Source organism: Sminthopsis crassicaudata, chromosome 3 (genome assembly GCF_048593235.1).
Source record: "Sminthopsis crassicaudata isolate SCR6 chromosome 3, ASM4859323v1, whole genome shotgun sequence".
In the NCBI taxonomy this organism is placed as follows: Eukaryota; Metazoa; Chordata; class Mammalia; order Dasyuromorphia; family Dasyuridae; genus Sminthopsis; species Sminthopsis crassicaudata.
In genome coordinates, this window is record NC_133619.1 from 262457649 (window position 1) to 262483618 (window position 25970).

The 25970-nt window shown below is 36.0% G+C and overlaps 1 protein-coding gene across 1 annotated transcript in view; it reads left to right on the forward strand.

The window, feature by feature from the left end:
* DYRK1A (dual specificity tyrosine phosphorylation regulated kinase 1A) overlaps positions 1 to 25970 on the forward strand; it is a 288823-nt gene that overhangs the window by 117298 nt on the left and 145555 nt on the right. Inside the window, exons 8-12 of the mRNA XM_074300646.1 lie at positions 1546 to 1832; positions 9632 to 9778; positions 13639 to 13779; positions 24682 to 24988; positions 25244 to 25368. Of these exons, the coding sequence (XP_074156747.1) occupies positions 1546 to 1832; positions 9632 to 9778; positions 13639 to 13779; positions 24682 to 24988; positions 25244 to 25368 (1007 nt within the window). The remainder of the gene's footprint in view (positions 1 to 1545; positions 1833 to 9631; positions 9779 to 13638; positions 13780 to 24681; positions 24989 to 25243; positions 25369 to 25970) is intronic.

The window sequence follows — 25970 nt, forward strand, 5'->3', positions numbered from 1 at the left end:
AGAATGGTTAGATCATTTAATAGCTTCATCAACAATTTGTTAATATTCAAGTTTTCCCACATCCCTGTAAGGGTCCTTTAAATGGGCGGCGCCACAGTGCAACAGGAGAGTTGAGTGGCCCAGAAGTAATCTCTGTGAATATAGGACTTCCCTGTGGGTGGGATCCTGGCCATATTGAGATAGCCTCGTAATGTGTGACTGCTCTCTTGTTGGTTGGCTGTGTGTGTGACCTCACAGGTCTTTTACAAGCCCACTGCAGACAGCAGTCGCTCTCTTTAACCTGGCGCACTTTAACCTGGCTCCCTAGCCTGGAGTAGCTGAGCCAAGCTGATGGAGCCGTGAGAGGTAAGAAGTTAACAAGTCAGGGCATCAAATGAGTAGGTATAATAAAGGCTTTTAAGATTACATGTGGCTGTCCTTCAGTGCGCTACCAGTTATTAAACTATAAATTAAAAAAAAAAAAACCACTATAAATTCAAGAAATTATGGCCAGAGACCTTTGAAGGCCTCAGAGTTGACACTGCAAAGGTCAGTGGTCAAAGGTACTCTATTGGGCCTGGGACAGACTGGTAATAGTAACTGCCAGGAGGGCATGTTACACACCCCTCCCAACATTTGTTCTTTTGTAACTTTTGTACATTTGTATCTTTTCCTATCATCTTAGGTCCCTTCGTTTTTGAGAGGTTATTTTTTATTTTAAATTAGTTTTTAAACATCTTTTGTGTCAGGAAATTGTTTGGAATATTACAGCATTATCTATTGTGGTTGGTTATTCAGTTGTTTATAACTCATGATCCCATTTGGAGTTTTCTTGTCAAAGTGATTACAGTGGCTTGCCATTTCCTTCCCCAGCTAATTTTACATATGAGGAAACCAAGAGAGTCATACAACCCAGGGTCACACAGCTACTAAGTGTCTGATGCCAGATCTTCTTCACTCCAAGTGGGGTACTCTATCCACTGTGCCAGCTATCTGCTCTATTACAGCATTATATGATTTCCCAAACACATCTAGTCTACTGTCTTCTAGTTCCTGTCTAACAGTCATGTACTAATTCAGTAGATTTTTTTTTCCTCTTATTTATTCCTGCTATTTGTATTACTCATTTTCTTTTTGCTATTTGAATTGACTCTTAAATAGTTTGGCAAAATTTCAAAGTATTTCTTTTTACCTATAAGATTGTATAAAATGTAATATTTCCATACAGGAATAGAATTACAGGATTTCACTATTATCACTCCAAAATGATATTAAATGTAGATATCCAGGTAATTGAAGGTTTGGATAAATAATATGGTATACTATTAATATTCAGTTCAAAACTATCACTCTTTCTTTTATACCATTTATCACATGTTGAGTAGTTTAATGTTTAATTCAATAGAAATAGGATATAGTTAGATATTCATAAATTATTGAAGTATCTTAGTACTCTGATATTGGTCCTTAAATGTGGTCATTTCAAATTTTATAAAACCATCTCAATGGTTTCATTATTTGGTAACATATAGTTGTCTGATGTTAAACTTTTTTTTTTTTTTCCAGTGCATTTGAAACGCCACTTTATGTTCCGAAACCATCTCTGCTTAGTTTTTGAAATGTTGTCTTATAATCTTTATGACTTGTTAAGAAACACAAATTTTCGAGGTGTCTCTTTGAACCTAACACGAAAATTTGCACAACAGATGTGCACTGCACTGCTTTTCCTTGCAACTCCAGAACTTAGTATCATTCACTGTGACCTCAAACCTGAGAATATTCTTCTCTGTAACCCTAAACGCAGCGCTATCAAGATTGTTGACTTTGGAAGTTCTTGTCAACTGGGACAGAGGGTATGTATATTTTCTTCCCTTCAAAAATAGTAAGTAAATAGTTTAAATAGAACTTGACTCTCAGGTAAATTACCTTTTTTTCTTTAGGAACACAAGATATTTAAATATGGAACAAAATGTACATTTTTTTAAAATAAAAAATCAGGTCTTTTTAAAAGCATATCATGATTTAATTTCATAAATAACAATAATTGTTGAATGAAAGCCATTTCAGAAATAATATAAAAAGTAATATACTTCATTTGAGCATAGTATTTTCAGATCTCTTGCTTTGTGAAAAAATGCTTTGATGAAATTAAAAGATGATTATTGATAAATGTTTTCAGTTTTTGCTAAAAAGACTTAGCAGTTATTTCTACAAACATAAAAAGTGTAATTTTTTGAAGTTTGTTATGTATATTTAAGCAGTAATAAATTGAGATTGACAAGAATCTATTCTTTGTGCTCCCTCATAATAACAAAACCAAATATCATTTTTTTAACATGTATTTTTTAGGGCAAGGGCAAACTATATTAGAACAAAGACCATTATCATGATCCTTTTTTCTAACCAGGCCTTCATTTTATTCTTAGGGATTCCTTAGTCCTGGTTCCTTAGAAGCAATAGCTATGACTTGAGCCAATCTATATAAACATAAGAGCATTAGTTTGGCATTTTGAAAAAAGTCAAATAAATAAATTTATGTTACAGAAATAGGATTACTATAGAAAGTATGTTAATTGAATTAGTTGAATTAAATCATAATAAAAAGATGTAATCATTAAATTTTCTCATCCTCATTAAGGGGTGTTCTAATGTTAAGGTATTAAGCAGAAATAGGTCTTTGTTTTCATCTGCAAGTAGCCTTAGATGTCCTGGTTGGGGAAGGATAAGTAGAGACATGTAAGCATAAGGTAATCACTGTCTTTTGGTCACATTATGACCTTTTGGGAGGATGACTCATGACTCAGATATTCTAATAATCACCCTTACCCACCACTTTAACAGTGAGTCAGTCATTATACGTTTTATACATTTATTAAGTGTTGGAATATACAGGAGCCACCTGACAGTGGCTGCTGGAGATCCAACCCAGAATGGATCTCCTCTTTTGAGTGGATCATACAAAGAGAGTAAGGGGCAGTTGCTGTTCTTTGATCTCACTGAGAGATCATTGCTCTGTCTGACCTCTCTCTTCTTCTTCCCTCTGCCTCCAATTTATCTTATTCCCAGTCTGAAACATCTGTGTCAGCAAAGGCTACCCTGCAATTCCTTCAGATGTTATGATGATCCAGAGCTGTGGAGGCTCTTGGAGAATTGACCTGTCTTTTAACAATTCCCTGTTTTTTGTTTTTTGCTGTTACTTTCCTCCCATGGCATGTTCCGTACACTGAGGAATGCAAGTAGCACTATCACTTCTGGATGCTTATAATAGGTATTGATCTTGTGAAATATCATGGAGGCAAGCTTTCAAATGGAGAAGAGGATTGTAGTCACAATAGGCATTTAAGTCTCTCATAAGTCTCCTGGCTCATCCCTTTGATGTGCTGGCCCATTTAATTACCCTGACTAAAAAAGTCTTACCAGGGCTCTTCTTCCTTAATTCTGAAGGATCTTTATCATGAGCAGCTCTACTTCTTCTTGTAATTCTTATCCCATGTTCAGGCTCCATATGTTAGAATACACGGGAGCCACCTGACAGTGGCTGCTGGAGATCCAATCCAGAATGGATCTCCTCTTGCGAGGGGATGATGCAAGGAGATTGAGAAGCAGTTGCTACTTCTCTGATTGAGAAGCCATTGCGTTGTCTGACCTCTCTCCTCTTCCCTCTGCCTCCAATTTATCTCATTCCCAGTCTGCAACACCTGTGTCAGCAAAGGCTTCCCTGCAACTCCTTAAGATGTTATGATCCACAGCTGTGGAAGCTCTTGGAGAATTGACCTGTCTCTTAACAATTAAGTACCTCTTATGTGCTAGGCACCATGCTAAGAATTGGAGATAACAGCAAGAATCAAAAGATAGCCCTCAAGAAACTCATTTTAGTGAAGAGATAACAAGAAATAAAATAAATACAAGCTATATGTGGGATACAAAACTTTTTATTAAAAGAGGGAATGAACTAGGATTAAGGGTTAAGAAAGGCCTCCTGTGGAAGATGGGATTTTAGATAGGAACCTAAGGGAAGCTGATGAGAAGGGAGAGCATTCCATGTTTGAGGGATAACCCTGAAAGAATGCTTTTAGTAAAAAGATGGAGTTCTTGCTCATAGAATAGTAAGTTAAAGAGTGTATGAAAGAGAATAAGTTGTAAAAAGACAAGAAAGGTAAGGCACAGTGGGGTTAGGGTATGAAGAATTGAATGCCACACGGGGTTTTGTATTTGATTCTTAAAGTAATGGGCAGTTTATAAAGGGAATGGAGAGTAGGAAAGTACTTAGAAGGGAGGGTGGTCAAAGCAACACTTAAGGAGGTGGCCACATGAAGCATAGTTTGGAGTAGGGAAGAACTGAAAGCAAGCAAACCTACTAGCTGGCTAATAAAATAGTGAGAAGTGATAAGGATCTGGACTCAGCTAACAGCAATATCAGAGGAAATAATAGGGCAAATGTGAGAGATTCCAAAAGTAATAATGAAGTTTGAAAGAAGGGGAGAGCAAAGATACCAACATTAGGGATAAAAATTCATTATTTGGAAAAAACTGTTGGGAAAACTGGAAATTAGTATGGCAGAAATTAGATATGGATCCACACTTAACACCATATACCAAGATAAGATCAAAATGGGTCCATGATTTAGGCATAAAGAATGAGATCATAAATAGATTAGAGGAACAGAGAATAGTCTACTTCCCAGACCTGTGGAGGAGGAAGGACCAGAGGAGAACTAGAGATCATTATTGATCACAAAGTAGAAGATTTTGATTACATCAAACTAAAAAGTTTCTGTACAAACAATACTAATGCAAACAAGATTAGAAGGGAAGTAACAAATTGGGAAAATATTTTTAAAGTTAAAGGTTCTGATAAAGGTCTCATTTCTAAAATATATAGAGAACTGACTCTAATTTATAAGAAATCAAACCATTCTCCAATTGATAAATGGTCAAAGGATATGAACAGACAATTCTCAGATGATGAAATTGAAATTATATCCACTCATTCCAAATCACTACTGACTAGAGAAATGCAAATTAAGACAACTTTGAGATACCACTACACACCTGTCAGATTGGCTAAGATGACAGGAAAAAATAATGATGAATGTTGGAGGGGATGTGGGAAACCTGGGACACTAATACATTGTTGGTGGAGTTGTGAAAGAATCCAGCCATTCTGGAGAGCAATTTGGAACTATGCCCAAAAAGGATACCCTTTGATCCAGCATTGCTGCTATTGGGCTTATATCCCAAAGAAATACTGAGGAGGGGAAAGGGACCTGTATGTGCCAAAATGTTTGTGGCAGCTCTTTTTGTAGTGGCTAGAAACTGGAAGATAGATGAATGTCCATCAATTGGAGAATGGTTGGGCAAATTATGGTATATGAAGGTTATGGAATATTATTGCTCTGTAAGAAATGACCAGCAGGAGGAATACAGAGAGGCTTGGAGAGACTTACATCAACTGATGCTGTGTGAAATGAATAGAACCAGAAGATCTCTGTACATTTCAATGTTGTATGAAGATGTATTCTGATGGAAGTGGATATCTTCAACATAAAGAAGATCCAACTCACTTCCAGTTGATCAGTGATGGACAGAAACAGCTACACTCAGAGAAGGAACACTGGGAAGTGAATGTAAATTGTTAGCACTACTGTCTATCTACCCAGGTTACTTATACCATCGGAATCTAATACTTAATGTGCAACAAGAAAATGGTATTTACACACATATATTGTATCTAGGTTATATTGTAACACATGTAAAATGTATGGGATTGCCTGTCATCAAGGGGAGGGAGTGGAGGGAGGGGATAATTTGGAAAAATGAATACAAGGGATAATGTTTAAAAAAAATTACTCATGCATATATACTGTCAAAAATTATAAATAAAAAAAAAAGAAAGTAGGGGAGAGCTTAGGGGAAAAGATAATGGGTTCAGTTTTGAATATGTTGAATGGAAGATATTTACTAGATATCTAATTTGAGATGTCAGAAAGGCATTTTGATAAATGATACTGGAGGTTAAGAAGTTTGAGGCAGAATGGATTGATAAGCACTATCAACATAGAAATGCTAAATCAATATGAACTAATGAATCACCAAGTGAAATAATGTAGAGGGAGAAGAGAAGGCAGCCCAAGATAGGCACTTGTGGGTTATCTAAGGTTAGGGAGAATAACTTGGGTAAGGATCCAGGAAAGGAAAATGAGAAAGAAAAATCTATAGGAGAATCAAGAGAGAATGAATAGTGTCCCAGGCTATAGAGAAGCAAGAAGAATGAGAATTAAGAAAAGATCATTCGATTTGGAAGATACTATATTATTGATTTCACAGTTTCTAGAAAATTATATGATTGGAAATCTGGATTGTAAAGTTGAATGAGAGGAGACAAAGAGGAGGCTCTTATTGTAGATGATTTTTTCAAAGAGTTAAGCCACAAAGGGCAAAAGAGTTACATGGTAGTGGGGATGGAAGGATCAAATGAGGATTTTTTGAGGATGAGGGAGACCTTAGGCTTCTTTATAGACAATAGGAACACACCCACCAGATAAGGAAAGATCAAATATGGGATAATGTTGAAGGAAGTGACAGAGTAGAATTTGTTAGATGAAATGGGACAGAATAGAATTATTTTTGTAGGTAGGAGGTTTTGATGAGGTCTAAATTTGGGGTACCTAAATGAAAATTAGGTCTAGTAGCAGGTTCGGGGGTACAGGGAGTCAGAGCTCCCCTGCAACCCCTTTGGATTTGGTGCAAGGATAGGGAGTTAAATGAGGTCTAGTATACTACTTGGCTGATTTTTATTCTTTTCTATCCTGAACATTTGCTTCATAACCTTAAACTTAGTCTGTTGGCCTTTTGAAACTCCCAGCATCACATCCTACTTCCAACCTCTTATCTAACAGCAAAAAAAGAATAGACTCAATAAGATACAGAAATAGTGGCAGGGCTCTTAGGAGTAACATGGTAATCTCTTGGTTCATAAAAGCCTCTCTCTAGGTGGAGGTTTATATAGCAATCTTTACTGTCACTTGATTTCCACCCTGCCTAAAACCTAAAGGAATAAGGGTTGCTGTCTTTTGGAATGAATGAAAAAGCATTTGTTAACTACTTTCTTGCCACACATTATACAAAACACTTGGTATACAAATACAAAAGTGAGGCAATCTCTTCAGGAACTTAAATTTTGATGAGGGAGACAGTATATTGAGTATTTTAGTTTGGGAAGAGATTAGATAGGGGAGTAGAACCATAAGGGGAATGTTTATCATTTTTCAGTAACAATAGCTGTATTGATATTATTATGGTTCCAGGAGTAGAAAGGGGAGCTGGGAAGTGGCCAAGGCACATAGTAATATCCAGAGGCCTGGAAGTTGCATAGAGGGAGATGGTATGAAAATGGCCAGAGTAGAATACAAAGCATGCTTAAAGCCATTTCAATATATTGTACTATGAGACACTCATTAATTTGAATAACAGAGACATCCAGTCAAAAGTCCCAGAGCCCAATGGGAACTGAGATATCTGAGAAGTACAATTCTTGAACATATGGCAAGAAAATATTCAGAGGAAGAAAACCTGATTAGAAAAAGTAGGAAACGACAAGGAAGGAAATATTTGTGTCCAAAAAAGCAATTCATCCCACAGGGAATCACTAATAGTTCTTACATGTGAAACCAGTTTAAAGTGAGGAAGTTATATGAATTTGGATGTCATATTAGTTTGAGGGACTGAATCCAGGAAATTTTTATGAAAAGTTAGGATTTAAAGCCATGTTCTCTAATATCTTAATTCCATTTCATTTCCCACAATGCCAAGTATTATTAAGCATCAGCTATGTGGATCTTGGGGGTACAAGTACAAAGAAGAAAAGTGTCAATTGCACATATACATATACTTAGCATAGATATTAAATGAATTAATAAAGTATTTACAAAATAGCTGAATATTGTCTCCTGTTTCCAAACATTTGCCCCGTTACCTGAATTGAAAGCAGCTACCAAAAATAAACACACTATTTTATTAATGCCTCTTACTCTTAATGTTTTAATTCAAGGAGGTTTTTGAGATTCTGGTATTAAAATGATTCTGGTTTTATGTAGTTTTTCTAGAAGGAAAAGAGAAAAAGGTTATTATATACTTTGCTATGGAAGATATTTCATGTAATGATTAATGAAGTCCTAAAAATGGGGTCTGTGGTGGTTTTGTTGTAGCTCTAATGTGAACCATAATAATTAACACCATTTTTAGAAGCTGAATGAAGGATAAGGTAATTAGAATGTTATATTTTTAGGAAATGGTTTGTCTTTTTCTTTTTTTTTAAAGGATCAGGATATAATTTATCCATAAGGGATCATTTTAGTTTGGGGAAATGAAGTTTTTGCTCTACTGATATGAAATGAACTCTAGCCATTAAATCTGACTTCCATTTTTTTATAATATAAAGTAAATGAAGATTAAATGTGTTCAAAGTTGTGTTTGAACCCCTTTTGTTAAAAAATACATGTATTGTATGGGATTACCTGCCATCTATGGGAAGGGGTGGAGGGGAAGGAGGGGAAAAGTTGAAACAGAAGTTTTTGCAAGGGTCAATGTTGAAAAATTATCCATACATATGTTTTGTATATAAAAAGTTATATAAAAAAAAGAAAAGAAAGTATTTAAAAAATAAAAACTGTATAAAAAGTTATATATAAAAAAGAAAAGAAAGTATTTTAAAAAATAAAAACTACATGTAGTAGTTATAGTACATAGAGTATCAGCTCTGAAGTCAGGAGCATCTGAATTCAAATTTAGCCTCAGAGACTTAACTCTTCCTAGTTGTGTGATCTGAGGCAAGTCACTTATCCCCAATTGCTTGAAGGTAAAAAGGGGGGACTACATGTATTGGTAATTTTAAAAATTTCTGAAAAGCTCAGCTTTAAAAATATTTGTTTATAAAATAGTAATAAAAGATCTTATTATTGGACTTCACTAGATTTCAAGTACATTGTATAGTCATGTATTTGACATTCTACTCCTAAAAAGTTTAAATAATTTTTGTTCTGTAAAAATTAAGCAAGCAGTTCCCATAGTTAATAATTCAGCTTATAAGTACCAGGTTCCTTTCAAGATTAGTAATTTATTTAAAATATTTTGCCTTGATGAACAAATGTTATATGAATAAATAAATACGCTTTTATTTTTAATACTTATGCTGTTGTAACTCTTGTAATCATGTATAAAGTCTTTTAATGATTATTCTTCAATACCTTCCTCCCTTGCAGATTTAGGAAACTTTGGGTTTAGAATACAGCGAATAATTAATTTTTTAAACTCTACTGTCTTTTACACACACACACACACACACACACACACACACACACACACACACACACACACACACATTGTTACATGAAATGATTTTCCAGGAAGGAAAGACTATATTGAGAAATGTTGTTTATATACAACCATAGCATAAACAAAAAATTAAACATCAAAACTAATTTAAAAATTCTTTAAAACATAACTATAAATAGAATGTATTAGAGGGTTTTTTTTAATCTGTTATACTCCCTTTAACATTAGCCATTGCTTCTACTAGTTCATTTATTGCTTAGAATCGATACAGATCAAGAAACTAAAAATTCCTTGAAACTTTTTAAAAATTATTTTTCAGATATACCAGTATATCCAGAGTCGCTTTTATCGCTCTCCAGAGGTACTACTGGGAATGCCTTATGATCTTGCTATTGACATGTGGTCCCTTGGGTGTATTTTAGTGGAAATGCACACTGGAGAGCCTCTTTTCAGTGGAGCCAATGAGGTATGTAATTGATTTTTTTTTTTTTTTTCTGTTATCGTTAGGATTTTTTTTTTTTTTTTGTCCCCCAGAGAAGAATATATTAAATTGCTTAGTCACATATTTCATGACTTGTCAGTTGGTTAACTACATAACATAATTTTTAAATAGATCCTTTTGTGTTTTCCTTTGTTTAATTTTATGTTATCATTGCAACAACAGTGAGTTCAGAATGGTTAAATAATGAAAATATATATTAAAATTGATTGGTGAAATAGTGATTGAAGCAATCAATTTAGTTTGAAGTATTTGAGAAGTATTGCTTTATGAATTTTAGAACTTGACATCATGATAAAGAATTTGAGTGAAGATTACAGGAGATGAGGTTGTGAATTTTGAGTAACATTTAAGAATGGATAAGTACTTTGCCATTTTGGATCCTTGCCGAAATAAATACATTGTCATAATATTGGTAAATTTAACTCTTTTTGATATTGATATTCTTGGTATTTAAGGATATTGCATCTGAATGTAAAGATAGCATATAGGTTCTTCTTATAGAGTTAAATGAAAGAGTTGATAGAATTGGCAATATTATTTTATTGGACACTGAAACATTTTGCCTTTCATTATTTATGATGAACATAAATGAAATGTCATCTTGAAAATAATTGTATTTTATAGCTCTATAGATGATGAAAACTTTAATAGAAAAATTTTGTAAAGAATTTGATGAAATTCTCTAAACCAAGTCAACAAATTAAGTCAACAAGCACTTATTAATCACCAAAAGACAGCCCCTGTCCTTGATTTTCTGTACAATTCAACAGGGGAGTCAAATTGCAAGCAATTTGGTGCAAACAAAATATACACAAAACAAATAGGAAATAAACAGAAGGCAAGCATTAGAATTAAGTGGATTTGGAAGTATTTTTTTGTAGAAATGGCATTTTTAACTGGAACTTGCATCTAATTCAGGAGGCAAGTTCAAGAAGAGGGAGAGCATCATGTGCATAAAAGACAGCAAGTGGAAATTCATGAGTCAGGAGATTGAATGTCTTGTTAAGGAATATCAAGTAAGCGTGTCAGTAGCACTGGATCTCGTATTTTTTGGAAGGTGGGGGGTTGGGCTTGAAACCCTATTAGAATAACAAGCAGGTATTTATATTTGATATTGGAAGTTGATAGGAAGCTAGTGAAATATTAAATAGAGAGATGACATGATTGGACTGGCATTTCAGGAAAATAACTTCCATATCAGTAGATGATGATTATTGTTTGTTCTTCCTTCTAAGAGATGACCATGATGTCAGGTTAGTGATGCCATGGCATGCATGTAATTTGAATTTGAGCGCCGGTGGACTCTGCAGTTTCATCTGCCTCACTTTTTTCCTCCAGAATCATCTGGGTCTAGTGAGCAGATGGAGAATCAGGATGACCAGAGTGGTTCTGGGTGCAGTGAGAGACCTTGGATTTTTTTAAGGTCTTCAACAGTTCTTAATTAGACTGAGGTAACTGCTCATTCAGTGATTAAGAGTTAAATAAGCAAGATGGCATCTAGACAGCATAGTAAATAGAGCCCTGGGCTTGGCATCCGGAAGACATGAGTTCAAATCCAGCTTTAGACCCTTATTAGCTGTGTGATCCTGTGCAGATCATTTAACCCCTGCCTCATTTATTTTATTTTAATGTATGATGAATGGGGAAGAGACTTATGATAGGGAGACTACCCAGCAGGGCAAAAGTGAGGAGATAAGGACTCTACACTAGGATGGCACATTGAGGAGTCAGGAGTAGGTTTATATTTGACAGTATGAGGATAAAAATCTGTGAACCTTGGAAACAGATTGGATATGGGGGAGGGTATCAGAGTAAGGTTTTGAAAGATGACAAATAGATTGTAAGCCTGAAGTGCTAAATGATGGTGCTTCCAAAAGTAACAGGGAAGTTTGAAAGAAGGAAAGTTTTTTGAGGAAATACAATGAGTTTAGTTCTATACATGTTGAATTTGATATCTACAGGATATCCAGTTTGATAATGTCTAATAGATAGTTGGAGACTGAAGATCAGAAGAGGATAATAGGGATGAATTAGGTAGATATGAAGATGATCAGCATAGAGATTAATAATTGAATCCACTGAGTGATGAAGAAAGAAGAATATAAACAAGAAGAAAAGCCTTGAAGAAGTTGTTCTCATGACTGTGAAGAAAATATAATATTTGATATATTCCAATCTCAGAAGTAACTTTTTCAGTAATCCTCTGATTAGCAACATTAGTCAAATGGCATATATATGCTTATCAAAAATATTTATCATTATAGAGCATTTCCTACATAAGATGTCTGCTAATACTTTTTTTTATGGATAATGCAATTTCATCTACATTAAGCCCCAGAATACTACAAAGCCCTTTCATTGATGTTGTGACTATCAAAAAAACTGAACTAACATCTCCCAAAAAAGAACTAAATATATGAAATATGCTTATTGTTCAGACTATGATATGCCATTGGTAGTTGGGCATTTATTACTTTATAGACAATAGATAGCCAATAATATAGATCTATAGTTAAATAGAAGAAAGGAATTGTACTAGATTATGTTTTGTTAGTTGTGTGGCATTTTCAAAAATCCCAAATTGTTCCCTGTGCCACCACCCATCATTATCCCTCTACTATTGCTGCTGTTGCTTCTTCTTCTTCTTCTTCTTCTTCTTCTTCTTCTTCTTCTTCTTCTTCTTCTTCTTCTTCTTCTTCTTCTTCTTCTTCTTCTTCTTCTTCTTCTTCTTCTTCTTCTTCTATCATCATCATCATCATCATCATCTCAATTCCCATGTTTTTCAGTGTGGTTCAGATAAAGATGATCCTGAGACAAGTCACTATCCTGATATTATTTATATTTAGTGTTTATTACATATACCATTGAACAGATGGATAAAACAAATGATTTTTTAATTGAATTAAGTTTTAGGATAAAAACTCAACCTCTTATAGACTTCAAAAAAGCATTTTTGGTACAGTTGTAATAATGATTATTTTTCTTATCATAATTATTACCATTAATGTTACCATTATCTTACCTTCATCTTTTTGATGGAATTGGGACTAAATGTTGCTACTACTGCTGCTACTACTGATAATACTTAGTATTACTGATATTTTCCTGATCATATTAATTGGCTATGAATTGTGATAAGATCATATTTCCTGAAGATTAAAACCTTACCTCATAAAGAGGAAAGTAATCTCTAAGCCAATACCATTATTTGATAGATGAGGGATACTAATGACTTTGGAGTTTTTAGTCACTTGAGAAGAGAACATTGCTAGTTAGTTGGAATACTACTTTCAAATACTGCTCTCCTGAGAGGTGCGATCCATCATTTAGGAAATAGCCTTTTATTTTCCTTTATTTCTTTTTCTTTTATCTTTATTTCTTATTTCCCTTTTGCCCTCTTCTACTTAGTGATAAAGCATCTTTTTTTTTTTCTTTGCGAGTCTATTTTTAAAGTTACTTTGTGACTGTTACTATCAGAAAGGATTGGAATCTGATTCTTTCTAGCCACTGCATTATACAATCCCACTCTAGGCAACTGTTTACTTAAATATTCTCTCTAAGTAGTTTATCCATGTAAAGCACTATGGATGTAATAATACTTAGAAGAAAAATTACTCAAATCTTATAGTGTCCTACTTTGAGCATTTATCTCTGCAGTATGACTGATAAATCATTACCTATACTTCAAGACATTTATTGAAATAGTCAAAACATTTTCATTAACCTTTTTTTTTTTTTTTAGTGGTAGTAAAGAGCAGAAATGATGGTATAATATACAGTAGTAGAAAGCATCCTTCTGACTTGATCATTGTTATTTTACACAGGTGGATCAGATGAATAAAATAGTGGAAGTTCTAGGAATAGCACCTGCACATATTCTTGACCAAGCACCCAAAGCAAGAAAGTTCTTTGAGAAGTTGCCAGATGGCACTTGGAACTTAAAGAAGACCAAAGATGGAAAAAGGGTAAAAGATTATATGACAGATCATTTCTCACTTGCATGTCCTTCAAAATATTATTTTCATTCGTATCACCTTTTAGTGCTTCACCATTTATAAGAATTGGTTTCTTTGTTCATCCTTTGCTTGTAATGCATACAACATAATACCTATATGTACACACACATATAATTGTTAAAAGTAAATATAATTATTGTTTCAATATTTTATACTTTTTAAAGGTATTTGATTAATGCTTAGGATTCACTTATAACTAAAATTTTAGCGCTTTTTCTCTAAAATTGTTCCCTAGGCTCTTGAATTGCTTATATTCCACCTTTGATAACCAGTAATTTTAAATAACCAATGTGAAATATTTTTAAATTGTTTTTTAAAATGTATTTTTCTGAAGCTTTTTTGTATATACCTTAAAGTTGGTAAAGAAATGTTGTGCCTTAGCAATTTTTACTTAGAGGGTAAATAGTGAATTATAAATATATGTCTTCCAAGCTTTTGTAGTTGCTCTGAACTTCTTTTTCTCTTGGTTTTTCCTTTTCCTTTATACAGATGCCAAAATATTCTTCCTAATATATTATTTTGACTACATTGATGAGAACTAGATAAGGAGTACCTAAATGAAATTCGGTTTAATTGAGTGGCAGATTGGGGGTACAGAGAGTCAAGTAGAGCTCCCTTGCAACCCCTTTGGATTCGGTGCAAGGATACAGAGTCAAATGAATTTACAGACCTGAAAACCTAGATTGATAAAATTGTTAAAATTATGGGGTTTGGAAGTAAAGTTTAGTTAGGTTAAAGTTGAGGATAGAGATAAAGGGCACTGGAACCAGAGTTCCAGTGGGCAGAAATCCTTTGACATGGCAGGCATAAGGATGCCATGTTTGGAACTTCTGCAAAGAGTGGACTCCAGTTTGGCTCTTTTTATAATGGGGGCTTTGGACAATCTGAAGGGGCTCATGAGTGAAGTCCCAGGTTGGCTCTGGGGTTGAGTTTCAGCAGGGTTTAGAATTTGAATAGAATTCAGTGGGTTTTGGGATTGAGCCAGATAAGGATGAAACTGTGCTTGGGGTGGAGTCCCTTCCCTGAGGCAGAGTCCAAGGATGTTTTAAGAATTTGGGGGTTTCCTCATTATTCCCCTCTTAAGCAGTTAAAACTTAAATTCATTTAAAGGAAAAGAAGACTTGGGGCAGTGTCCCTTATTGAGGCAGGGTTGAAGTGGGGTCCCCTCTTCATTCCCCCCTCTAGCAGTCACCTCCAGATGCTTGTGGAAAAAGGAACAATGTTCTCCTCTTAACTGCTTCAAGCTGACAAGAATTATAGAGATTTGGGGATTCATGCCAGGAGGTGAGGTGTGGCGGATGGCAGCAGGGCATCTGAGGGTTGTTTGTCAGTTGTCCCCAGTCAGTCATCCCATGTTCTCCAGGCTGAAGGGCAGCTGAGAATTCAAAGTTTGAAGCCTAGAGAAAACAAATCTCGGGAGCAGATTAAAAGTGGGGTGTCATTCAGGGTGAAGATGGTGACATTTGGGAATGAGGAAATGCATTAGGTCCCCTCTGTGGGCTGCTTGTAGAATGCTGATGGCCCTTCTAACTATTAAAGGGAAGTAGGAGAAAATGCAGAGAGCAAAAGATTATAGTCCATAGTCCAGGAAAGCTAATTTCTCCCGGAATCGGGATTAAAGGGTATAGACTCAGAAGTCAGGGAGGCAGCAGACCTTGGTATCGATTTAATAAGCCATTGCTCTTTTGTGAGGCAGGATCTGGGAATGGGCATATCCTCACTTGTCTAGGCTGCAGATCCAGATAAGAATGCAGTTTAAACTCTTGGAAATCTTTTAACTGTACTGCTTTTTTTTAAAAATAGGGGGTTGGTTCCTCAATCTTACCAGAAAATAAGGAAAGAGCCTGAACTTTAACTCCTTTTCCCCACTCTTTTTGGGGAGGAGTTGAAGGGGTTAGAGGGAGTGCACAGTATCAGCACTGTGAACCCAGCTTATCAGCCTCTGAGGTGTTCAGAATCTCCTGGATAAGGGAAACAGGGTCGGACCCCAAATCCCTACCAGGGAGCAGGATGCCAGGGGGCCAGTTCAGCCCCTATCGTGTTCACTGTGGTGGTGAGAAGGCAGTTCCTCCTACTGGGAATTCAGGACAGAGACTGGGGTCTCCTCAGACAGTTTCCTATAGGCCTAAGTCTGGGAGAGATTTGTTTTAAAAGGAAAAACACAGCTGAATAGAAGCTTTGAGTCCTCTCTTTGCTTTGAAAGAGGCTAGCAGCCTTTTGCCTGAGAGCAGAGGTGTTAAAATGCAAAGGTGAGTGGAGGGAGATATGGGATATCTTTCAGCTAATCTATTCAGTATTCCAATTGTGTGGTGGTGGTGTTTTTTCTAGGCAAGCAGGTCTCTGCTTTAAGAGAAGGTAACAGACCCCAAGCACCTCAATTCTATAGCTTTTCGTTCTCTTTGGGTGCCCCCAAGAGAGGGATACGACAAAAACTTTAATTTTTATCAAGTTTGCAGAAGTTTTTTTTCCATGACGTCTCAATGAAAAAAAATACCCAGCTCGAGCATTGAACTCCAAACAGCGTCCAATCAGGTCCCGGGAAATTGAGCTATTTACCTCCCTATAGAGAGGGTGGGTTTTTTTTTAAAAAAGGAAAACAAAACCTCTAACTGTAAGACTGAAATAGACAGAGGCAGGAATAGAATCAGAGTGCTGAGAGCTGGAGTAAGTCTCCAGAGAGAGATAACATAATCTAGGGGAGGCTCCTCAGACTAGGGAGAGGCATCTTGATAAGACAGTATCTGACATTTGGATAGCTAGGGATGGGAGAGGCATTCTGATATTCTAAATATCAAGTATTCTGATAAGGAGGCCTGGGAGGTTTTGCAGAACTGAGAATCTGGGAAACTGAGGCAGGGCTGAGTCAGGATAATTAGGGAAACTGAGTTAGGACAATAAGCCAAATAAACCAAATTAAAACTAAAAAAATGCAAGGACTTGTGGCTAGGACCAGTTTTCTCCCTGATAACCCCAGAATTATTAGCATCAAACAGCATTCCTCATTTAGGGAGACAGACACACAGGCCTCCCTGTTCAAGTCCTCTGCAGTTAGGGAGTATCTCAGCCAGAGATGGACAGTCTGAAGTCTGTGGTCATTTGTGCATTAAACTCAGCCTCTGCTGAGTAGCAATGATCAAGGCAGTCCTGCTGTCCTAAGAGGGGCACCGCACGTCTGTCAGGGGCTCCAAAAGAGGGAAAAGTGCGCTCTGGAGTAGCTCTACCTGTCCCCTCTCTCTGGAACAGGAGCTACTAGTAGGAGACAGATTTCTGAGCAAATTATGCAGTTAGACCAAGACAGGCAACCCCAAACTATTAGAGTCCTGATATCAAAATGCTGAAATAGTAATTAAGGAACTGGGGTAACAGGAGTGGAGAAACAGATCAGAGAGACTGCCAGTCCTAGGACAGGTGTCCGATTTCTGGTTGTTTCTAAAGAATAATCTCAAAAATTGAATAAGCGATTTCAAAATTAAAACATAACCCAGCAAATCATAGTCTAGTAAATTTTAAGCAAAGAGTAAAATAATTTCCAGTTCAATCTGAACCAACGAAATAGCGGGTACAGCAAAAGTGCCTAAGAAAAATACATCAATTTCCCATTTTCCTGACCAGTTTCAATCAGTTTCCTTCCTCCCTTTTTTACAGAAAAGAAATTGTCACATAAATCCCAAGAGTGAATCAAAATTCATATACATAACAGACTAGTAAATTTGCTAAAATCCCTCAAGCATACAGCAATAGTTAAAGTTTCCCTCATACAGCAATAAACAGTTTTAACAAATCTCAGTTTTAACAAGTCTTAAAAATAGATCAATTAACTTGAAGGTGGGCCTTTTGCCAAAGCCAAGCCTCTGTGGAAGGTGGGTGTGGGGGAATTCCAGGTGGCCCCCTTCTCCCCCACTCCATTTCCCAAGGGCAGGGGGGAGGGAAGGCAGCTAACTTTCACCCCAGACTAAGTAGGTGCTAGCAGAGAGCAGTGGGTGAATTTACTCTTCACCTTTGAAGACAAAAGATCCCTATTCCCACCCAACCTTTAGTGGGGGCATTGAAGCTTTTAGAAAGGTCAGACCCTAATTGGAGATACGTGACCCCTGAAAAAAAAAGTTGGTGGATGGGTGGGTAGAGAGAGAGATTGGAATTCTGTTCGGAATTCAGGTGTTGAAATCGAGCTATTTTTCTCAAGCCCAGTGTTTGTCTCTGCATTAAGAGACAGCTTAAAGGAGAGACAGTATTCATTTTCTATAGCCCCTGGGCTCCTTGAGCTGCAATGCCAGAGAAACTGGGGTAGGACTGTGACACAACAGAGCAAGGGAGAATTTGTCAGGGACCAAGTATAGAACAGAGAACAAGTCTAGAGAGAGCTTGGAGAAGGACAATAGGAAAGACAGACTTCTTTCCTAAAGGTGTTATTCCCCAGCCATCATTCCAAAAGTCTTTCTTGAAGCTGCAACCTGGCCAGGGTCAGAGCTTAGAAAAGAAACCTTTGATTGTTGGCAGGGGGCATAGAATGCCAATCCAGAAAAATAGAGAATGTGCTAAAAACAAAAGGTCTTAGGATTGAGAAAATTTGGAATGAAAAAGTTCCCACCTATAAAGTTAGGTAGGAAAGTGAGAGAGTGAGAGACATAGGAGATATGTAGGCTTTTTATCTCTCCTGGAGCAGTTAAAGAAAAGTTTCAGTAAGTGCCCTGAGGTTAGGGGGAAAAGTCCAGCAGTTTGAATTTCCCTGTCTTCATAGGCAGCTGGTAAAAGGCTGTGATGGGAGGCATTGTTCTAATGCAGGATGACCAAATCAGAGAAATGGAGTCCCGGTTTAAAATGTATAGGACAAGCTTGCTCTCTGAGAGGGCTGAAAGTTTCTGCTCCTTTAAGAGCCAGGTAAAAGATCTGGGAGGGGTGTGGCCCGCTTGTTCAGATTGCTGGCAAAGTACCCTTTTTAAAAGTTGATGGGAAACTTTTTAGGAGATTTGAGAAGATTAAGATTGAGTCCCCAATCTCCCTACTGTACAGTACCCCAAGAAGGGATGGGATGGGAGCATTTAAACGGCAGGTTGCCAAGCCACATAGGAGAGGTCTGGATGGGGGAGGAAGAGATGTTATCTTACCCAGTGCTTCCCGAATGGCGAGGGCTCATGATGGAACTTGAGGGCAGGGTAGCTTGTCTAACACCCTCTCCCCCCCACCCCCAATCTTGCTGGGAGAGCAAGACCTGAAGGAGAGACCACTTACTCCTGTCCAAGGAGTAGCAGCCAGGTAAACACATCCCCAAGCTCACTCTGATTGAGTGACCGTTCTTCTCATGGCTACATCCTGACCATTACAGACTCAATTGTATTTTAACAGTGGAATGGGATAAGGGCTCAAACTCAGCTCTTCTTTAGTTTCTCCAATTATTTCTCCAGAACAGATCAAAGAAGGACTCCGAGAAGGATGGGGTCCCCAAAACGGCCATGTGTCTCCTTGGTCTGGAGAGGGCTGTTTTAACAGAGACACTTTCTTATAGTTCCTGTAGGAGAGCAGTTTTTCTGGTGAGAGAAAAAAGGATTAGAAATACTTTGAGATGCAAAAGAAGGTCTTTTGTCTCTGGAGGGTGTTTCTTCAAAGCAAACATCTGTGAAGAAAGGATTTTTAGAAATGATTTTAGAGCCAGAGGTATGTCTAGTTCCTGAATAGGTAAAAGGTTTTAGTTTTAAAGAAAAAAAAAAAAAAAAGTCTGGATTTCTTGGTTCTGCTATCCCTAAAAATAGAGTGTGACAAAAGGAGTACTTTTTGCCTGAAATGCAAGTAGTCTCTACGGGAGAATACTGCCCACAGCCCAGACCTGGTCTGGGTGTCCTCTATCTCTAGAGAGAGGGTGAGACGAAAGAAGGAATGCAGATATTCTTCCTGGAAGAATACTGTACGAACAGCTCAAAACCCAGATCTATTCTGAGAGCCATTAAAAGGTCAAGGTTCCGTTTGGTAGCCAAATTATGTCTAGTTTTCGAGGATTTTTGTCAGGGAACCAAATAATGGTCACTTAACCCCAACTGCCTCAGCAAAAAAAAAAGAAAAGAAAAAAAAGGAAACCAAATGATGAAAACTAGATAAGGGCTACCTAAATAAAATTAGGTTTAATTGAGGTCTAGTGGCAGGTTGGGGGTATAGGGAATCAAATAGAGCTCCCCTGCAACCCTTTTGGATTTGGCGCAAGGATACAGAATTAAATGAAGTCTGGTAGTCCTCTGTAAAGGAATTTACAGACTTGAAAACCTGGATTGATAAAAAGAGATTTATTATGGGGTTTGGAAGTAAAATTTAGTTAGTAAAGTTGAGGGTAGAGATAAAGGGCACCGGAACCAGAGTTCCAGTGGGCAGAAATCCTTTGACATGGCAGGCTTAAGGATGCCATGTTTGGGACCTCTGCAAAGAGTGGACTCCAGTTTGGCTCTTTTTATAATAGAGAGTTTTGGACTATCTGAAGGGGCTCATGGGTGGAGTCCCAGATTGGCTTTGGCCTTGAGTTTCAGCCTGGGTTAGAATTTGAATAGAATTCTATGAGTTTTGGGATTGAGCCAGATAAGGATGAACTGTTTGTGCTTGGGGTGGAGTCCCTTCCCTGAGGCAGAATCCAAGGAGGTTTTAAGAGTGTTGGGGTTTCCTCATCAAGATCACTTCCTGTTCAACTATTATACGACTCAAGTTTCCTTGTAGGTCAAAGGAAACATGTTTCCTTTAAAACTTAATGTAGGTACATGAAGGCTTCCCTGACATCTCACCTAAAAGTGAAATTCTTTAGCTTTAGTTTTTCTTTTTTACATTTTATCTAAGTTTTTTTCTATGATATTGCCATATTCTGATTTATATAATACTTGTCTTATTTGTGAAGGTGTTTTTCTCTCCACTTTTCCAATAAATTGTAGACCCTTTGACAATTGGGGATTATGAATTTTCATCTTTACATCTTCACTTTCTAGCCTAGTGTCTTTCACTTAATAAAAGAATGTTGAAATGAAATGAGATATTCTTAGTTTTCCTTGATTTATCTGCTTTTTATGTTTGTTTTATTGACTAGTTTTTTTTTTTTTTTAATCTATTCGTTATTTTTTTGCTCAGAGTCACACAACAAAGTTAAGTGTTTGAAGTCAAATTTGAATTCAAGATCTCCTGAGTCCAGGACCAGTGTTCTATCGATTGTACTATCTAGCTGCCCCCTTTTGACTAGTTTCTAATTTTGCTTTGTTCTTTTGGAGATATGTAAAAAAATGTCCGAATCTGTCACTCAGGACCTTTGGGGAAAGAGAGAACAGAGACCTTTAAACATTTAGGGTTTGTTTTTGCTTTCTTGTTACTACCTTATTCCATTCTGAGTATGATTTCACTAGGTAGTGGTAATCAAGAGGGACAATTTTACTAAAGGTTGTATGAAACATCTATACTTTTTTTCTTAAAAATTTATAGTTTTTCAGCACTTTGAACTTTGATTACTAAAGTCCATTATACCTTAAGTACCGAATGTAAAATACTTTACTTTTGTGGACTTTTGTGGTTCTTGAATCAGATTTTTCCTTTTCTTCAGTTGAATTTTGTTTTGTTTTATTACTTCTAAGTTTTCTTAGCCACTGTCTGTTTTCGATGATTATAATTAGAGTTATCACCTCCACCAAGTCTACTTCGTTCTTCCATCTCTGACTTTATGAGAAGAGAAAGTCCTCTCCTCCTTGAATCTGAAACTTAATTTGCATATAAAACTTGAGTTAATGAACTTGTTCTGGAACAAGTTTCCATAAGCCCTTGGCAATTTTTAGTAATTTAAAAGTGTAAAGTACTATAACCCTTAAAACAGATGAAAAAAAAAAGGTTAGGTTGTCTATGGTTTTTTTTTTTTTTTTTTTTTTTTAAACAAGATATACTAAAAATATCCAGGGTTCAACTCAGAAATATGGCGAACCGTGATAGACTATCATTGTATTTCTTTGAATATAATCATTTACTCTATAACATTTTTTCCTTGTTTTATATGAGAATAATGTTTTCCTACCTCATGACTTAAATTGTTTTCTTCAAAGTTAGCAATAATCTCTTTAACAGACTGGGATCTTTTCTAAATATACTATACTCTTTTAAAAAAAAAATTAATGATAGTTTCTTATTTTCAAAATATGTAAAGACAGTTTTCAACATTTACCTTTACAAAAGTTTATATTCCAAATTTTTCTCTCTCCCAGCCCTTGCTAGACAGCAAATAATTCAATAGATTTTAAACATGCAGTTCTTCTAAACATATTTCCATACTTTTGCTGCACAAGAAAAATCAAAACAAAAAAGGTGAAAATACTATGTTGTGAGCCACATTCAATCACCTCATTGTTAAAAAGAACCAAGTATATTATACTATATTCTTCTTGACTTCTCCGCAGCTTTTTGTATTATTTATTTATTTATTTTTTTACTACTCCTTTCTAATGGATTACTATATTTGCTGAGTTTCATGACTGATCTCTCTCATTCTCTTCATACTTGCTGGCCTCTTCCTTCTCAACTCTTTGCTAAATCATCACCTACATTTTATCCCTTGTGTTTGGCTTTATTCTAGGGTCCTGCCCTAGACTCTCTTTTTCACCTTTTTTCTTTGTGATTTCATAATGCTTCTATGTTTTCCATGATCTCTATGCAGTGTGTTACCAAATACACTTTAAAGCAACTCTCATCTCTCTCCTGAATTTTGGTTCTGTGTCACCAACTGCCTTCTGGACAGTTCCATGGACTAAAGATATTCCAAAATCATCATGTCCAAAATGTAATTTCTATTCCTCTCTCCTGCTTTCCCCAATATACACAAATTTACCTCTTTTTTGTCAAAGGTACCACTGTTTTCCATTTACCTGGGGTCTGAACATCAGAGACATCTTTCGCACTTCATTCTCACTCATTCCCCATATAAATAGCCAGTTGCCAAGTCCTGTTGATTCTGCCTCTGTCGTATCTTTCATACTTTCTCTACTCTTGACAGTCACACTAAAACCATCCTTGTTTGTGCCCTAATCATCTCTTACCCCTTCATTATCCTACAGCAGCCATATTATACAGGGAAAAGAACAATAAATTGGCATTGGAAAAACTGGGTTGAAATCTTAGAATTGATACAATATTGTGTGACCTTGGATTAATCATTTTATCTTCCTTGGCCTCAGTTTCTTCATCTGCACGTTGAGGAAATTTGATTAAAATACCTCTGATTTCCCAGTGCTATTTTGATGATACTTTGATGTGTCTAAGGTCCAAAGCTCTGATCATGCCAAAAGCTTGCTCTAAAAGCTTCAGTAGTTCTTCATTGCCCTTAAATACAATATAAACTTATATGTTGGACATTTAACATTTTGCACACTCTGGCTTATTCTTATCTTTTTAGAATTTCATGTTTCAGTTTCATTATATGCTCCAGTCAGATTGCTTTCCTTACCTTATTATGTCTCTCACCTGTTAAATCTTGTTAGATTCTGAACTCCTTAAGAATGGGGACTGCGTTTTGTCTTCTTCTTCTTCTTCTTCTTCTTCTTCTTCTTCTTCTTCTTCTTCTTCTTCTTCTTCTTCTTCTTCTTCTTCTTCTTCCTTCTTCCTTCTTCCTTCTTCCTTCTTCCTTCTTCCTTCTTCCTTCTTCCTTCTTCCTTCTTCCTTCTTCCTTCTTCCTTCTTCCTTCTTCCTTCTTCCTTCTTCCTTCTTCCTTCTTCCTTCTTCCTTCTTCTTCTTCTTCCTTCTTCTTCTTCTTCCTTCTTCTTCTTCTTCCTTCTTCTTCTTCTTCCTTCTTCTTCTTCTTCCTTCTTCTTCTTCTTCCTTCTTCTTCTTCTTCCTTCTTCTTCTATCTGTGTTTAGTATAGTGATTGTCACATAGTAGGACCTTAGTCTAACTGTATATTGACAGACTCCTTAACTTTTGTACAAGTTGTTCTCTACCTGGAATCTCATTCCACTTTAAATTCAGCTCAATGATTATCTTTATTTTATTTTTATTTTATTTTATTTTTTTATCTTTTTCTGAGGCTGGAGTTAAGTGACTTGCCCAGGGTCACACAGCCAGGAAGTGTTAAGTGTCCGAGATCAGATTTGAACTCGGGTCCTCCTGAATTCAGGGCTGGTGCTCTATCCGCTGCGCCACCTAACTGCCCCAGTTATTATCTTTATCAAGAAGCCCTTTCCAATTTTTGCTATTATCCCTAGTCCACTAAAATTTCTGTGTATTTTACATTGTATGCAGTCTACATTTATTTATCCATATAGACATGTTGTTCCTTCCTTCCTTCCCTAGCGGAAGATAAGCTTCTTAAAAGCAGGATCTTTTTCATCTTTTACTTTATATCTCTAGTCATTAGCACAATTCCTGAAATGTGGTAGGAACTTAATAAATGTTTATTGAAAGAAATTAAATTTGACATTCCTAAAAATGTAACTATTATTCATAGCATTGTCTTAGGAACTTAGGCTTTAAGTAATTTCTGCCTAAGGAAAATCACTATTAAATATGTAAATATTTTAAAATAAAAATAATTTAAAATGTTTCATTTTCCCATTAAATTAGTAAAAATTATTAGTCACAATGCCAGTTGCTGTTTTTGAGATTTAGAGCAATTTCAGTACTTAGTACTTTTGTGCTTTGAGTATGGTGCCTGCCATCACATTGTAGCAATGTGTCGCAATCAAAATTTCTTGAACTTTATTATATATAAATAATGTTTGTTTTAATATATAAAGATGCTTCAGCATATTGTTATATTTTGAGTAAAAGTGTAAATATTGCATTTTAATTTAATTTACTGTTTGATTAGATTTTCTTTCAAAGTTGAAGAAAACCTTTTTTCCCTTCACTTTTCATAGGAGTATAAACCACCAGGAACCCGCAAACTTCATAATATTCTTGGAGTAGAAACAGGAGGACCTGGGGGACGTCGTGCTGGGGAATCTGGACATACTGTAGCAGACTACTTGAAGTTCAAAGACCTCATCTTAAGGATGCTCGATTATGACCCTAAGACTAGAATTCAACCATATTATGCCCTGCAGCATAGCTTTTTTAAGAAAACAGCAGATGAAGGTACAAATACAAGTAACAGTGTCTCTACAAGTCCTGCTATGGAGCAGTCACAGTCTTCAGGAACCACCTCTAGTACATCTTCAAGCTCAGGTAAATGTTTCATTACAATCTTGAAATTTTTTTGTTCATTTTTATATTACTGCTTATCATATTTTTAAAATGGCAAAATTCCACATTTTAAAGTTTTGGACAAAATTACTTGAACTTATTGATTGATGGCTGACAAAGTATGGTTTTAGCTAGACCATTCCAAGGTGTGTCATAAGACTTGTTTTCTAATTTAGTGTAAGTTTTAGAATTTTATTTTTACAAAAGGAGACTTTATTGTATTTTGGTTCTTTTAAGGTGGATCTTCAGGGACAAGCAACAGTGGAAGGGCCCGGTCAGATCCAACACATCAGCATCGGCATAGTGGTGGTCACTTTACAGCTGCTGTCCAAGCAATGGACTGTGAAACACACAGTCCTCAGGTATACTCTTAACCCCCCCTCCCCCCCCCCAAAAAAAATGCTAAGGAATAAAGGAATATACTGATTACTTCAGTAGCTCTTAAGATGTATTATATTGATAATATTGGGTAACTGTTTAAAGATCATACTGATTACACTAAAATCTGGCTATGATACCATCTATTGATTTTACCATTTCATTGGATCTGTTTATAGTTGATCATTGCACTCTATACTTTGCAAAGAAGAACACCACTTGATGTAATATTTGAAGACATTCAGGACCTGTTGCCTTTAAGATATTTTCTGTTGGCTTCCATTTTTTTTTTTTTTTTTTTTTTTTTTTTTTTTTTTAAATAAATTGGTTCCAAGTTGTCTTTCACCTTACTCAAGTATTTGTGACTTAAAGGAACATTATTTGATTTTCATTGCAATATATTTTCTGTTCTGGGAGAATATTTGGCAGACTAGAAACAGAAGATTTAGGTTCAAGATATACTGTTTTCTCATGTAACCTTGGAAAAATCAATTTTCCTTTCTTTGCTTTAGTTTTTTTCATTTAGAAATTGAAAATTAGATGAAATGATCTATAGTTTTCATTGTGGCATTTATGCTGAGTTTCT